We start from the raw sequence: 15692 nt of genomic DNA, 5'->3' as shown, positions 1-15692 counted from the left end.
ACTCTTTACCTGTATTGAAGAGAACTGGGCAGACTTTCTGGTCATCTAGGTACGCATCTGTGGCAATGAAGGATGGAAGGACAGGGCTTGGTGCAGAGGTATAATACCTCCTAACCTAGCAGGAAGCATTGGCTTTTCTTCACCATGAAGTGCTGGTTCAGCTGCAATGACAGTGGCACAGGCAGTAATACTACAAACCATATCTTGATGTAAGGGAGGCTGAGTTGAATATAGCCCATGAAATGGAAGTACAGTGACAAATGATACCTGTGCATTTGCTGCAGTTTGGTGGTGGCCTGTGCAGTGCAATAGGTATGTCTTAGGACAAACCATGGAGCTAGCTCAAAAAGCCTTGAGGGAGTTAAGTATTTTTTTTCAATTGGGTCTTTCTCTCATGGGGAGCAGAAGAACTGCTTTTGCTTATTTGAGAATTTTGGCCTTTGCAGGAAACTGAATTTTAATCTCCCAGGCAGATGTTGGGATTTAAAAACCCCAGTACAAACACTGGCTGCATGTTACCTGAACCTTGCTGGTAGCAAACCACATCTGTTCTCCTGTACCTTGTCAGCCTGTTATCTAACAGCAAATGTCGTTGGATTAGCTGTCCTCCCCTTCCCACATACCAGCTCTTGTGTTTTGTCTACAGGGAACAAAAACCTGATGCGGGTGGTAGAAGTTTAATTTTTATTCCCTCTTCATTCTGTCTGTTTTCCTGCCTTACGATGCCTCCTAGATTTCCCTCCCTTCTATCGCTATCTCTTCCCTTAGGACTTGAAGACAAATTTCCTTTCGGCTTCTCAGCATCTCTTGGTCACTTTCTATTGCTTCTCTTTGGATTTTCCTTTCTCTTCTGTCCAAGTGCAGAATTTTCTCATTGAAGGTATAACACTGATGAGACCTGCCAAAAACTCAGGAGGGGAAGTTTAAAAAACCAAAGAGGCTTTGCATGTGTTCACAGGTGGAGGTGGCAACAGGGCACACTCACCTGAACTCTAAGGCTTTAGGAAAAGACAAACTCAAAGCAAGGTTTACGCTTCATTTTCTTTCACGTTTTCATTTATGACATGTACTTCAGTATCTCTCATGAAGCTCTTCAGCAGCTGAGTAACTGCTAACTTCTTGTTATTTAGCTCTTGGTACAAAGGGGCTGGAAAGCAAATGTGGTTTGTTTTCAAGATTTCAAGAATTCACAAATGAGAGAGTGAAACATGAGAAACACCTTGACAAAGGCCTCTGAAAATGAAGTGTGGGAAAGCATGTTTGCTAGGGGTTGTTTACTTGTTTGTTCATTTATTTGCCTTCCCCTCCAAGATGAATCATTTTATTTAGCTGCAGCTTTTTGTCATGGAGAGGCACATCTGCTGTCACAGCATCAGCTTGTTCACAAACAAGCAGTGGCACTGGGCTCTGTGCTGGGCTTCCCAACCTGCCACAACTCTCCTCCAGGATTTACCTGCCCCAGTCCCTGGGTCGAAGGCTGAGTCAGGGTTGTGCTTTCAGAAATGATGGATCATGGTGAATGACATCCAGTCTGCATATTTTTGAACACATTTTTTTGTAAAGATGCTTCCAACTCAGATGTATTATTAAATACACTGAAGCATCAATCATTCTGGAATTGGATGAAAGCTCTGAACTGATGCAAGTCTCTCTCCTTGATGCTGCTGAGATCAAACTTTTCTGGTTTATGTACTAATGTGAACTGAAAACAGCCAATACCTTTATCAAGTTTGTGAAAACGCTCAAGAGCAGCCAAGCCAGCAGCAGCAGCAGCTGCTCTCATTCTCCCTGTGATTCCCACCAGTGTCCACCCAGCTCCTATGTCCTACTGAACATTGTCTTATCTGGGAGAGGAACTGCCTTCCTCGTCTCCATTTTGCACAGTGTGTAGCAGAGTGATCGTGTGATCTATTGCTGCTTTTCTCAATGCAGTGATAATGCAGGTAAGAATAATCCATTTTTTATTGACTTTGCATTAAGCTGAATTAGACGTGACACCATTTGTAATGCTTGCATCATTGTGTTTTCTCTCTGAAATTCTCTGAATCCCGTATTATTGCCAGTGTTAAAAGAATACACAGCACAGAATATTTTTCTGCATTGCAGGCTCTAATATTTTATACTACATAAATATAATAGCATATAATATAGAGTCTTACATAGTATCACTTTACTTTTAAAGCTTTGTTTAAACTCCTTTCTTTTGGAAACAATTTGCATTTCCATATCAAGTATCACAATATTCTTGGTGTGCTTGTCTCAAGGTTATTCTCTTGTTCGGTGGGCTTTAAAATACTAGTAATTACATCTCCTTTGGGCCTGTTGCTTCATTTTTTGGAAAACTGAAGGGGGTGAGCATGCTACTAAATTTTATTTAGCATATGAATTTATCTTTCTAGTGCTGTACCTTGATTTCTGTGGTTAGAAATTTTACACATTGGGAACTAACTTTTGCAATGCCTTTAAAAATAATATACGTGATGTTGGGAGCACAGATGAAGCTGTTCCTAAAAATGAAATGAGACATTCTGAAACACCTTTTGGGGATTGGTATGTAATTTGAAGATGAGCTCTACTAAGTCGTCCTGTTCTAAATTCAGCCTTCTGATTTAAGGACCAATGTTAATTGTTTTAATTCAAGGCAGTATAATCAGGGAAAATTTGAGCCAAATTCAGTTAACAAAAAGGAGGCGATTGGTCCTTTAATTTTCCTTTTGATTTCATTAAAGAATAGCCAAGGAAAGCCTGAGTAGCATATTATTATTATTATTATTATTATTATTTATTAACCACCTTTCTCATTACCATGCAGTCTTGTTGTCTCAAGAGCTGCAAAGTGCTGGCTGATTTCCACACCTTAATTGTTTAAACCAACAAAAATTAAACCACACCAAAACTTCTCAGTTCTGAAAGCAATCATCATTGCTAGTGCCATAATACATTTAATTTTACCACTAGGTAATGAAGTTCTTGAAAAAAATTAATCTGTTGGAAATTATACCACAGAATGGGGATTTTGAACTATGGAAAATAAGACTTGGCCACGAGAGTGTCCAGTGTGGGTGAAGTGTTCAGGTGCTGCTTAGCCAATGTAAATAGGGGAGGTGTGCTGCGAATTAAAAACAAAAGCAAGCTGAATATGTATGATTTTCATTGGCAAACTTCATATATTCAAACCAGCATTTAAAATGTGGAATCTCGCTTTACATGTGTGCATTTGTACACACAAACCCATACCTTTTTCTTTAGCTAAATTTATATTTTAATCTCTTAGGATTTTTAATAGCTTTATACAAAGAGCAGAGTGTAAGTTGTGTCTTTTGAGGGTCTTCCATCTGAAAGTTCAGAGAGGGATGGATAGGTATTTAAAAATAAAAATACTTCTGAATAATAAATTATTTTGGACAGACAACGCTCCTTGAATTTGCTCCTTACTTTGAGTCCATGCTTAAATCTTTGTAGACCGTGCAGTACTTGACAAACTAAGTGATAATGAATCCTTAATTTTTGTACCAGGGCCTGTAATACACAGAAAGATGCTTTTAAAATTAAATTTACAGGGCTGTTACCAAGGCTACTGAACGTGACAGGGTTTGTTTTCAGAAGTTGCAGGGGAATGGTAGCGACTCAAAATGTTGCCCAGAGCTGTTCTTGTGTTTTGCATTTTCAAAAGATCCTTTGTTGTGAAAGAGCCTATATTGCTACAGTAGCAAATATCTATATATTAATTAAACAGGTGAACTAGAGGTTTTTCCTGGTCTTTACCACAAATAAAATATGCAGAACACTTTCTACAGAGCATCAGATGTGAGGATGATTTAGGTTTGCTGCTTGTCTTAGTATAGTCGAAATGGGGAATTTGTCTCTGAAGCAGTGTGACATAGAATCACAGTATCACAGGCTGGTTTGGGTTGGAAGGGACCTTAAAGCTCATCCAGTTCCAACCCCCTGCAGTGGGCGAGGACACTTTCCACTAGACCGGGTTGCTCAAAGCCCTGTTCAAACAGGTGGTGCGATGAGCTCTGTCCCCATCGGGATAGAGGAACCCAGCTTTGCCTTTGCAAAAATGCTTCAGAACTGAGATACTTGAGATATAAAAAAATATATAAAATATATACTTCTGTATGTATATTTTTCCTGTGTCACCAAATGATGCCTGGACAGTCAGGACAGTCAGACAGGCGGGGGTTTGTACCTTGGACTCTAAGGTCCAAGACTGGTTACTGCTCAGTGCAAAGCACTGGTGCTTGTGTGCTCGGACAGGGATGATCCTGTGGGTTGGAACTCTTGACACCTTATGTGATTTGTGGGGATTCGCCCCACCCAAGGACAGCAACAGGTATTTTCCCGCTGGTACGTGTGTCCCACAGTCTCACCGCTTTCTGATTTCTCCACTTTGATTTTGTGTTGGGAGCTGCCCTACTTTTGAAATGCCTGAATTGGTATGTCTCTGATGGACCCTCTCAGCAGCTAAAATCAGTATTCCAGAGCTGTATCTGTGCTGCTTTCGCCTGCTGAGCAAGTATGCTGCCAGAAAAAAACCCCAACCAACCAGTGCCGTATTTTATATTTTATTTTTCTTTTTTTCTCTCTTTTTCTTTTTTTTCTTTTTTTTTTTCTTCTTTTTTTTGGGGGGGAAACCTAAAAGCTACAGATGCCATAAGGGTGTAGCACGTTGACGGGCTTCACTACTGGAGCGCTAAAACCGTTTTTTGTCTCTTTTTCTTTTTTCCAGAAAAACTTTTAGCAAAAATCAGCATGTAAACAAGAAGCCACTGCAGCTTCCGAGACCACGCCGTTATTTCCTTGTGTCTGTCTCGCTTGCTGGCTGCCGAGAGCGGGCTGAGGGTGCCTCTTCCTCCGCGGCAACTCCCCCCTGAGGGTAGACCACAAAACACAGCTTCTGTCCCCAGCACGTCATGGACTCTGCAAGAGCAAACGTGCGGGTGGTTAATGGGGATGGTTGAGCTCTACTAAGAGCGTGATGCTGGGGTGATGCAATGTGTGAATCAACGTGCATCTTCCCAGCCATGGCTGCTTGGTCCTGCTGCACAGCGACTGCCCCTCCAACCCTTCTCATCTGCAGCTCAGCGATAGAACAGTGTTGGTGAAGCAGGGGCAGGTTAAGGTGGGCAGCCTTCCCTGGCCCCTTGCAGAGCTGTGCTGGCAGGGACAGGCTGGGATGACTGCGAGACCTCCTGGCGCTGCGCTGGCCCTGCAGCACCGGTGGGGACCGCTGGTCAGAGCGAAGGGCTGCAGTGTGCTTGTTTGAAAGTCCTCGCCTTGGAGCAAAGCAATTAAAAGCCAATCATAACCAAGCCATCAAAGACTTATGTGAAGTTTTAATTTTACATGAGTGATAATGTAAGGCTTTTTTATCTTTTGAGGGTGAAATAATTCACTGTGCCATGTGGGGCTTCTGCAGTGGAGTGTGCTGGTGGCACAGTGGGATGAAAGCTCTTGTGCATTTGTTAGTCGTTTTGTGATAGTTCATTGAGCCTTAATAGAATCACAGAATGATTTGGGTTGGAAGAGATCTTAAAGCTCCTCCAGTTCCAACCCCCTGCCATGAGCAGGGACACCCTCTGCTAGAGCAGGTTGCTCCAGGCCCCTGTGTCCAACCTGGCCTTGAACACTGCCAGGGATGGGGCAGCCGCAGCTTCTCTGGGCACCCTGTACCAGTGTCTCACTGTTACACTCCTGTGTATCTGCTCTGGGACAGGCTGCTGTGAGCAAGCTGAGCAGATGGGGAGCTGCATAGGGGCATGAAAGGAGGCGAATGAACTTGATCAGAAGTGAGCAAAACAGTTGCCCACAGGCAAGCTTTGTGCCTACGGGCTGCCTGTGACCAGGAGTGGTGTCTGGGCTCACACAGGATGTTCCCTTGCTGTTTTTGTGCCGCTGGTTCAGAGGTTAAGCAGATACCTGCAGACCCGAGCACAACCAGGAGCACAGTGAGGCACCACGGCACTAGCTTACCTATTAGCCTATTTACACTCTTTGGTTTATTTCTCCAGTAGATTCCAAGGAAGAACACTGGCACTCCAGTTAAAATGATAATAAGTCCAACTCCACAGACGATTGGCTCGGAGTATAAGCTGAAGATCAGCAGAAATGCCCAAAACGCCAGGTAAGTGATGGGGATGAGGAGGTTCACCTACCAGGAGAGAGCAGAGCAGAGCATGACCATGCAGACCAACAGCAGTGGCTGAGTGGCTGTGGCTCAGGACCCCCCCGTGGTCACGCCCTCCTTCCCTCCACCACTGTTGTTGTCTCTGTGTATCCCATTTTTACACTAATGGCTCTTCGGGACATGGTTTGGGACCTTAAAACATTACTGCTACATCAAAAAATAAATGGTTCTTCAAAATGAATGGGGGGCTCAGTGTGCCCATCCCACCCTTTGCATCACTATTGCAACCAAGAGATTTAGCTTTAACATTGTCACCTTGATGGGTCTGAAGATTTTGGGTTTCTTGCATCGTAACACGATCAGGCCTATAATTGTCACTCCGTAGCAGAGGTAGTTAATAAATGACACATAGTTGATTAATGTGTATGTATCTCCAACAAGCATGATGACAAGAGTGGCCATACACTGAAAAGAGAGAAGTATAGCTTTCCTTGAGTCATTGCTAGAAAGAGTAGCTGAAACCTAACAAAAACAAGCAAGAACCTCATTAAAGCATTTAAATGCCTTTTGTTTATGGCCCCCACTGGGTATCTGCTGCTTCCTGTGGTTCAGAGCATTACCCCTGAGCTGTGCTACTGGGGGCGAGTGGGGATTTAGGGTCCTGAAGCCAGAGATCAGAGGATCTGTTTATAAATACCCCGAGGTGCTGGCAGCGGTGACTCTGCTGCCCATTACTGGGCAGGCAGGGCTGGGAGGGCTGTCAAAGCTCTCCGTCGCTCTACTCTACCCATTCCTGTTGCGTGTTTTAAAAGCTATTGACCCCTATGGTGAGAACTGCTGATGGAAGAAGGATTTCTTGCAGACTGAACATGTTGTGGTCAGTGCACTACGTTGTTGCAGGTGCCCTGTATATTATGAAGAATGAGCTTTGCCCTTTATCCCCGCCGGCCCACAGCTCATTCTGCAGATGACTGGCATCATTAATCTTTTGAGCATTACTTGTGTTTGGAAGCTGGCAGATTGATGGTGGAAATTTCCATGCTATAAACTTGTTTATATTGTGTGAAGCCAGGAGAGCTGGCTCCCTGGGTCCCACACTGCTGCTTATCAGTACGCTGGGAGCTGAGCCCTGGCTTCCACCACATACTGGTCCTGTGAACATTGTCTGCTGGTGGCCAGAGCCTGGGGGAAACTAAATATCCACATCCCTTCAGAGAGTGCTCAGGTTTTTGGTCTGTTACTCCAGGCTCTCTTTTTGCTTATGTCTCTTTTTCTCAATTTGCTGTTCCAGTAGCAAAGTCCTTTCGGAAGGGAGGGCTTCTGCACCACCAGCACCAGGAATTAAGCACCACAGCTATCAAACAACACTCTGGTCTTTCCATTCCCCTGTTCAAAGCCTCGCAGGCTTGGCAGGGGGATTTCAACACCTTGAGCAGTATCACCACAAAACGGATTTAAAATAGGAGAGTGTTTTATATCCGCATAGCATGTTCCCGGCTTTCCTCTGACAGTATCGTAGACACATATGACCCTCTTCTGCCACTCACAGGTTTTACAGCGACGCTGCTTGGAGCGCTGTGATTCTGTGCATAGGTGACACCGATGTGTCAGATCTGCTCACGGTGTGGGCATGAGCCCTGGGTGGTACAAGGCTGCAGGGGCTGTGCTGCTCCCCCAGTTGCCTGGCCACAGCCACCCAGCAGGCGGGAGAGCTGGGTGCTCCCCACTGCATTGCAAAAACCCCCAGTCTGTTTATTTTACACCTAGCTTGGTCCCTTGATTTTTGAAAGGATTAGTAAAAATACAGGCCTCACTGGTGATGTTAAAAAGGCCTTTCTTCATGTACAAAGAAACCTTTCTCCTGCAAAGAGCTGGGTGTGATTCACTGGAAGAGAAAAAGGAACCTGGGGTACTAATTAGGTTTGCCTGAAGTCTGACTCAGTTTGCTATTGTAGCTATCTACTCTGTATTATATTTGTTAAGAAATTATTATTTCCTATGACATGATATACCCTGAGCTACTTTAAAACACCTTTAAGTGATTAACTGATCTGTAGCATTTGTTATGTGATTGCACTGTAATCAATCAAGGAGGATGTTTTGAATGGAGCAGGGAGCTGGTGTACGCCTGACGGATCATCCAGCTGTTTTGCGGTGGAGCAGCCTCTGACACTCTCTGTGTAATTTCAAATTATGTATTTTTAAGGACAAAAGAGTTCTAACTTCATTGGCACCAGCAGCCCAGAAGAAGCCCATAGTGGGACCAGGGGTCTTCAGCTGCCCCAAAACCTTGCATGGGCGACACATGAGGTGTTTGTGGTGGGCACTAAGCCCTGGGGGTGCTGTAAAGCCTCAGCTAGACACAAATGTTGTCATAAAAGCAGAATGTGCAGGAGGCTTATTTGTTAAAATTTGGTCTGGGTGTACTTTGCCAGAATTGCTGTTAGAGCTGGGAGGCACACAGATGTGCACCTTCTCAGTGCAGTTGGGGTCAAACCTGCCTGTTTTGATAACAGTGGCGAATCTGCAGCTAGCAGTAGTTGACGTAGCCAAGATTTCAAATAAACGCCCTTTGGGGAATTCCCTTTCTCAGGCCATGCAGCAGGGGACAGCAACATGGAGAGTAATTTTCCTCTGTAATGTCTTCTGTGCTGCAGTAAACCCCATCACATATTCTGACTTCACTATTGATAAAAGTGTATGAAGCTCTTTGTTCCCAAATGCGTGTGAAAAGCAGGCAAAATTTGTCAAAAGAGCTCCTCCTTTCTTAAATGAAGTGCCTGTTTCAAAAGCCAGTCTCTATCTCTGCTGTGGGTAGAACAAATGGTAATGGGCTTAAACTGCAGCTCAAGCTAGATATGAAGGAAACCCTCCAGGTGCCCAGGGTGGTTCTTAGTAGCAGGCTGAAGGTATTTCTGAGGCTGAAGGTTGCTCCTGTTGCTATTTGGCCAGCACCCACCAGCAGCCCTCCAGGGAGACTTGCTTCTCCTCCTATAATATAATGGGGGTATAATGGCATCTCAAGCTCTCCTCCCTGTGATTTAGTATTTCTGAAAGCGGGTTGCAGGGAGGCAGAGCAGAGACAGTAAAACTTACGCAGACGAGCAGGGCAGGGATGGGTGTGCAGTGCTTGACGTGGATCATGGCAAGCAGACTTGGCAAATGGCCTTCTCGAGCACCAGAGAAACATAACCTGGAAATGAGAGCAGTTTTGTACAACAGCCTCGTCAGTATCTAGCCATAGAACATCTCTAACCTCAGCCACCTGCGTTGCCATGAAAGGCAGCTGCAGCCTATGGGTGCTGGGCTGCAACTGGGGACATGACTAGAGGCTGCCTGTGTAACCTGATGTAAGTTACTGAAACCAGACCCTTCAGTATATGAGGCCTTTAATGGCTAATAGCATCTGTGAAATGACCTGCTTTGAGATGCCAAATTACCTCTGAGCAGGAGGACCAAAGTCCAGACCCTGTCTGCGAATCAGCATTGCCTCCTTAACTCAGGGTGGGATGAGTACTGTGAAGGCTGTGTGGTGATCAGCCATACGTAGCCAAGGCACAAAACCCCTCATAGATAGTATCTCCAGTGTCAAAAAGGTTGTAAATAAGGTTTAACATGCCTGAAGTTTAACTTCACTTTTAAGTGCATAACCTGTTGTATATGCAGTCAGATTTGTGGCATCTCATTGTACTCATGAAAGTGCTGAGATAAGTAACTTCCCAAGGTACTTAAGACTTGAGTTGTTCCTTAAATTTTTTTTTTTTATAACTTTCTAATTAAGTTCAGAGAGGTCAGTTAACATAAATGGATTTTATAGACTACACTATAATACACTTTACAGATTCTGGCCCCACTATCAGCAGTGTGCATGCAAAACATCTTGCGTGAAAGGAGTTTTTCCAGTACAGAATGAAAATGTCTGTAACTGGGAACAGCACCAGGCCCTGAAATTGCTCGTTGAATGAAGCACAGTTTAGCTTGTAGCTACTGGAACTTTATTGATGTAAAATGACTTTGGTTCCATGCTAAAGCTGTGTTAGGCTCTTACTGTGAGTTATTCCACATCTGCAGACAATTTCAGAAGCTCGTAAGGATTATTTTGCAAGAGATTCTGCGATCCAATATTACATTTGCTGATTCAAAACAGAGCAATTCATAACTGAATGTATCCAACATGCCCAACAACGACCTCATGCTCTACAACATCCAAAATGTCTAGCTAGCATTTCTTTAGCAAATGAAATTAAAGCAGCCCCTCCCCAAATTAGATAACGTTCATAAAATTGTACTCCATCTAACCTTGATGAGGTAAAAAGGTATCCATTTATTCCTCCAAATGTAGATAGGGCCACTGAGACTGGCATAACCCAGGAAAAATAGCCCAGTAACTTTTCACCAAATGTCTAAAGCAACAGAAGGCAGAGAAACTGAAATACACTGCAAAGCACAGAACCAAAATCAAAGTGTATTTTAGACATCCAGGGAATGGTTTACTTACTACCGCCACAGCGTTGGAGGACAAGAGCTCTTGGGGTGACATGGCAGTGAAATATGCAATGTTGGTGAACGTATACACAAATGTCACCAATGGGATGGATATGAATATGGCACGAGGTAGGTTCCTAATAAAAGAATTAGGAGGGGAGATAAGAAATTACAGTCATGTACAGCGAGACCACAACCACCATGTACATCTGTATGTACAGGCACCAGTGGTGCAATGAAAGGCCTTGTTTTGCTTTACTTTCCCCTGCTCTGAAAAGGAACAAGATCCTGTTCTTCAAGCAGCTGCCTTGGCCTGTCCCATGCTGTAAACTTGGTCTGGTCATAAAACACAGTGGCAACTTACAGCAGAACAGATGTACTTAACCTCCAATCCAGAGACCTCCTTAGAGGTGGACACCTGAGCCATCCTGTGCCTCAGGTAACAACAGATTTCTCTCTGTGTGTCAGATTTGGGAAAGAAAAGTCCTTAAAAAGATTATTTAACTTTTGTGATTTTGAACAGATGCAGCAAAAATGGGAAGTATTTTTGTATATTTTAGTCTCACCTCAGAGACTGCAACAGTAATAATAAAAACAGCTATTCACTCCTTTTTATTTCTCAACTGAGGCCACATTTGCCTTATTTAAGTAATAACTTCTCATTATTCAGCTTTGAAATTGTGGTGGTCCATTAAAATGTTGGCGTTTTACTGAGGGAGCACTGTACCACACTTGCTTTATTCCTGCCAAGATCTCTGGACAAGCACTTTGCCACTCACTAGCGTGAGGTGTGTGCAGAGCTGCTTGTAAAGCTGCAGCTTTAATTCATTCCCACCCAGGCACTGTAATAGCTTCAATTTCTCCTTGTTTAATTGCTGTGTGCCTTGGATGCCCAGAAATAACTGATGCTCTGAGAGCTGCTCTTGGCATTTGTCATTCCACTTCATCAGCTCAGAAACGTCGAAACATCTGAGCTTTGCTTTACTAAACTAACATTAATTTTCCCTGCAGCTTTCCAGCCTGCTCATGCTAAATCACTTCCAAGCCCCTTCCCATGCCCAGGACCAGCATGATGCCGGTTGCCCCAGGGGGCAGGTGCCCACAGCCACAAAATGACTTTCTGATCTTCTCCTTCTGGTGTCTGTGGAAGATCCCCTTTGGGTGAAAATGCAAAGGTCTTCAAGCATAGTTCCACGTTTTTCTGATAGAAGTCATTCTCCCTATAGACACTTGAATGGCATCTCACTGATGGTTATTTTTTGCTGTAGAAGCACTGTATGATTGAATAGTGCTGTAAAGCTGTTGCTTTGTCTACAGGCTGGTTTGATTCAGTTAATTCCTTATGCAATATATTTTTAATTCCAGTGTTTCTTTAACTTGCCTTTTATCTATTCTAAACAAAAAATCTCTGTCCTTTAGAAAGGCAGGTCCCATAGTCATGGGAGGATATTGCTACAGCTTATGAAATGAATAATATTACCAGATGGCTCCAATGTCTCAACACTTCAAGAAAGTGTGGATGGCACAGAATTGGATACTTGCCTGCGGGGATCAACCAGTTCTTCTGTTACATAGTTCAAGAAGTTCCAGCCACTGAATGCAAATGACCCTTGAAGGAAAGCTAAAGCTAAATGCCCCACAGATGGAGTCATCCAAAAATTGAATGCGTTGCTTGGTGTCAGCTCTTTGTAGTTTCCTGCACAGAGAGCGCAAGCAAGAGGTTAAATCACCCCTACCTACCAAAGACACCGGGGAACAGGTGAACTTTTGATTTTTAGTCTTTATTGGATTTGGGACTCCACGCTCTTCATGTCACCATGGGCTGGCACTGCACTTGCAGGGCTTTCTGCGGGGTGGTGTCCTGGGGAGGCAGCTTGGGCTGTACTCGGAGCATCCCTCATTGCACTGGGGCCACCACTGTGCCTCATCGGACCAACCTGCACTGCCTGAGCATGGCTCCTTGGTAGGGTCAGTCCCTACCTCTTCTTAATGCGGTTTTCTTTTACAAAAGTTTGGTGGTGTTTAGTAGAAATACTGAAAAATAAAACGTCTATGGGGCTGGAAGACTGTGGGACTATTACCACTGAGAAAACACGTTTGCTTTCTGCAAATATCATACTTTATCTTCCTTTATATGACTCATCATATACATGATAAAAACATTGTGAGCCTTTTGTGTTTTCTGCTTTCCGTTAAGTTGGTGAGTCAGCGAGACCTTGTTTTTTGCCTATTTTTAATCTTATAAGTGACGTTTTGTAGGAAATTGGACTAGTGCCTGTATTCATTTTACACCCAGGGCACTTCAAATTTAAAGAACAAACAACAGATTAAAAAATTTCAGTAACTATTCTTAAACATCCTCAGCTGCATTTATTCCATCAAAACCAAAGAGACGGGCCAGAAAGGGACTTGTTTGAGGGAATGCAGCTGATTTCTCTGAGGTGCCATCCTTTCTGTGGCTGTGTGAGTACACAGCCCCGCAGCTCAGCTAAACACAGCGCTCCTTTGGGTCGGTTTGTAGGGAGAAAACAGTAAATGGAGAAAATTACTTCCATCAACAGTACCATACCCATGATAGAGCTGTCTCACAGAGTACCTTTAAAGATCTGTATGAAGCCCACGATAATGATAAGGGCCAGGGCTAAGAGTTTTCCTGCTGTAAATATGTCCTGAATGCGCGTTGCCCATCGAACACTGGAGCTGTTCACCCAGGTCAGGAGGACTGGAGAGCAAAAGACTGAATTTTAGTGGCATGAAATTACATTTATTTAAGACCACATAGTCAAAGCATTGAAAAGCACAGAGTGACCTGCACATCCCTGCGGGGAGCTCTAGTGTGGCTGGGAGTGAGGACGAGGAAGAGCACTGCCTTTCCCTAGGAGACTCTCAGCTGCAGGGGCATCCCTGGCAGCCAGCAGCCTTTCCCCCTTGGGTGCTGCCAGTTGGGGCTCCCCCCAGCTCTAGTTACTGTGCCTGGGCAGTGCTCAATATGCAGGGATCGCCATCTCCTCATGGGAATGGTGAATGTCCCTGGTCCTTGTAGCTCTGGTTTGCTTTTGCCAGCTTTGTAATTAATGAGGAGCTAGTGGTGTCCTGTGCTTCCTAAACACTCACATTTTAGAATGTAAAAGAAGGCTAGGAAAAGGGCTCAAATGGTGGGCCACCTGTGCTGGGTGCCCATGGCTCTGCCCCATCCCATAAACTCGCCTGCTGCCATTTCCCTGGGACCTGCAGGGATTCAGGCGCCTTTTTGCCCCGCTCCAGCCTGCTGTGCTTGCTGCAGGCAAGCAGGAAGAGACTGAATATCCTGCACCAGTCACAGTGACTGTCCTGGGACTTCCCTGCTTGCCTTTTGGATTGTGGCCATGACCCCAGCCTGGCTGGAGCAGGCCCTTGAGTGGTCCCATGTAAAACCAAGACAAGCTTTGTGTGTGTGCAAGAAGCAAATACTCACGTAAACACACCATGGAGAGGATCCTGGAGGCATTATAGGGGGGGATACAGTTAGGGAAGACAGGCTGCAGGACATAGTTTGAGAAAGTCAGCGCAATGACAGCCAGACTGGTAGGGTACATGATAAGCACTGCACTCCACAGCAGCAGAAACCTGAAAGACAAGAAAAAGCACAAGAAATCAGTGCTGGGGGTGTGCTGGAGGAGGTATTGCTTGGCTGTGCAGTGCTTTAGGATAGCTACCGATGCAGCAAGACTGGCACCTTCATCCCAGTCACATCTAAGAGTCACCTACTTGTGACTCTCCTCATCCGTTTTCCCATGTTCCCAGAGCAATCTGGATTTTGAATTAAACATTTCTAAGCAAAGACTAGTTTAGGGGCATCTGGGGGAGTGAGGATTATGCCCAGTGGGCACGCATTGATTTAGCTCTGTTTGCCAAAGTGAAAGCATCTCTCACTCCTGGGCTGACGTGTTACTGCAGCAGACTGCAGTTCCTACATTGCAGACACCTCTGGAGGGTTTCAGCAGGGCTTCAGCTGCACTCATGGGGCTGCTACCGGCTCCCCACCAGTCACTGGCAGGTTCCTTGTCACTGTTCAGGTTGGCTCTGTGACCTGGGCCAGGACAGGCTAGTGCTGCAGTGTTCTGCAATCACTCAGCTGGGGTCCACCAGGGCTGGTTGTCTGCCTTCATCTGCAGCAGAAGGTGATTCCACCAAACGAGGTACCCTTGCAAATGTGAGGTGTGAGACAGTTTGTTGTCTCACTTTGAGAGAAGTGTACTTGTAAGAGCAGCAGTAGATCTGCTTTTAAAGTAAGTATTGTGGTTTAAAATATAAGTAGTGTTATTTCTGCAATGAGAAGCAGCTATTACAAGAAAGTGAAACCCTTCTTGCCATATACGTACACACAGAGATACATACTCATTAATTCATTCATATGTATGTACAAGTGTAACATGCAGCGATGCCCAGCACAAATGAGGATTGGAAATGACATTTCCAAATAAACCAGTATAATTTCTAGGTTACATGGGCTGCCCTTTTAGAAGCTGCTCCCTCCCAGCACGCTGCCTGCTGCGAGCCCCTTAAGTGCGGCAAAGCAAGGGAGTCCCTCCTGGTGTTGTTAACATGGATGGAGGGAGTGCTGCTTGCTGGGCCTTTCTTGGACAGAGGTAGTGAGTGTTTCTCAGTTCTGTCTCTTATTTTGCCTGTTGCTTCTGAGAAGTATGGGGCAATCGGATACTTCCTTTTTCTTACTATCAGAGAATTAATTTGGTGAACTGGCATGATGCAAGAGCTAGTTACCTTCGCAAATGGCATCACTGGTTTTAAAATTGGGTTGTGATTTTTCTTTTTTTTTTTCTCTCTCTCTCCAATTTCTAATATTTTTCATGTGGTTCAGAGCAGTTTCCTCCAGTAATTGCTCTGCGCTATTTGGTGCTGTGGGTAGTGTACCCAGTTTGGGGTAGCTCCCCAGACCCTGCTTGCTGGATGAGTTAATCCAGCTGGTCCCCACTGAAGGCTATCTATGACTTAAATGCTGCAATTTATTGCAGTAAAAATAATAATAAAGAAAAATAATAATAAATAAATAAAAAGAAAAATATTACCAGTAAAA

The 15692-nt window shown here is 44.5% G+C and overlaps 1 protein-coding gene across 1 annotated transcript; it reads right to left on the bottom strand.

The window, feature by feature from the left end:
• Positions 1–4798: 4798 nt before the first annotated feature.
• SLC7A10 (solute carrier family 7 (neutral amino acid transporter light chain, asc system), member 10) lies at positions 4799–14224 on the bottom strand (the record flags this gene model as incomplete). The annotated part of the gene is made up of 9 exons (XM_010011663.1): positions 4799–4926; positions 5980–6157; positions 6449–6598; positions 9230–9326; positions 10433–10536; positions 10632–10755; positions 12161–12314; positions 13215–13340; positions 14073–14224. Coding segments are annotated over 9 exons (1213 nt in total), but the record flags the coding sequence as incomplete, so codon positions are not given.
• Between the last annotated feature and the right edge of the window lie 1468 nt (positions 14225–15692).

This window comes from Nestor notabilis, unplaced genomic scaffold, assembly GCF_000696875.1.
Source record: "Nestor notabilis isolate BGI_N333 unplaced genomic scaffold, ASM69687v1 scaffold16403, whole genome shotgun sequence".
In the NCBI taxonomy this organism is placed as follows: domain Eukaryota; kingdom Metazoa; phylum Chordata; class Aves; order Psittaciformes; family Psittacidae; genus Nestor; species Nestor notabilis.
The sequence above is the reverse complement of the archived record's forward strand: the minus strand, read 5'-3'. Positions and strand labels throughout refer to the sequence as shown.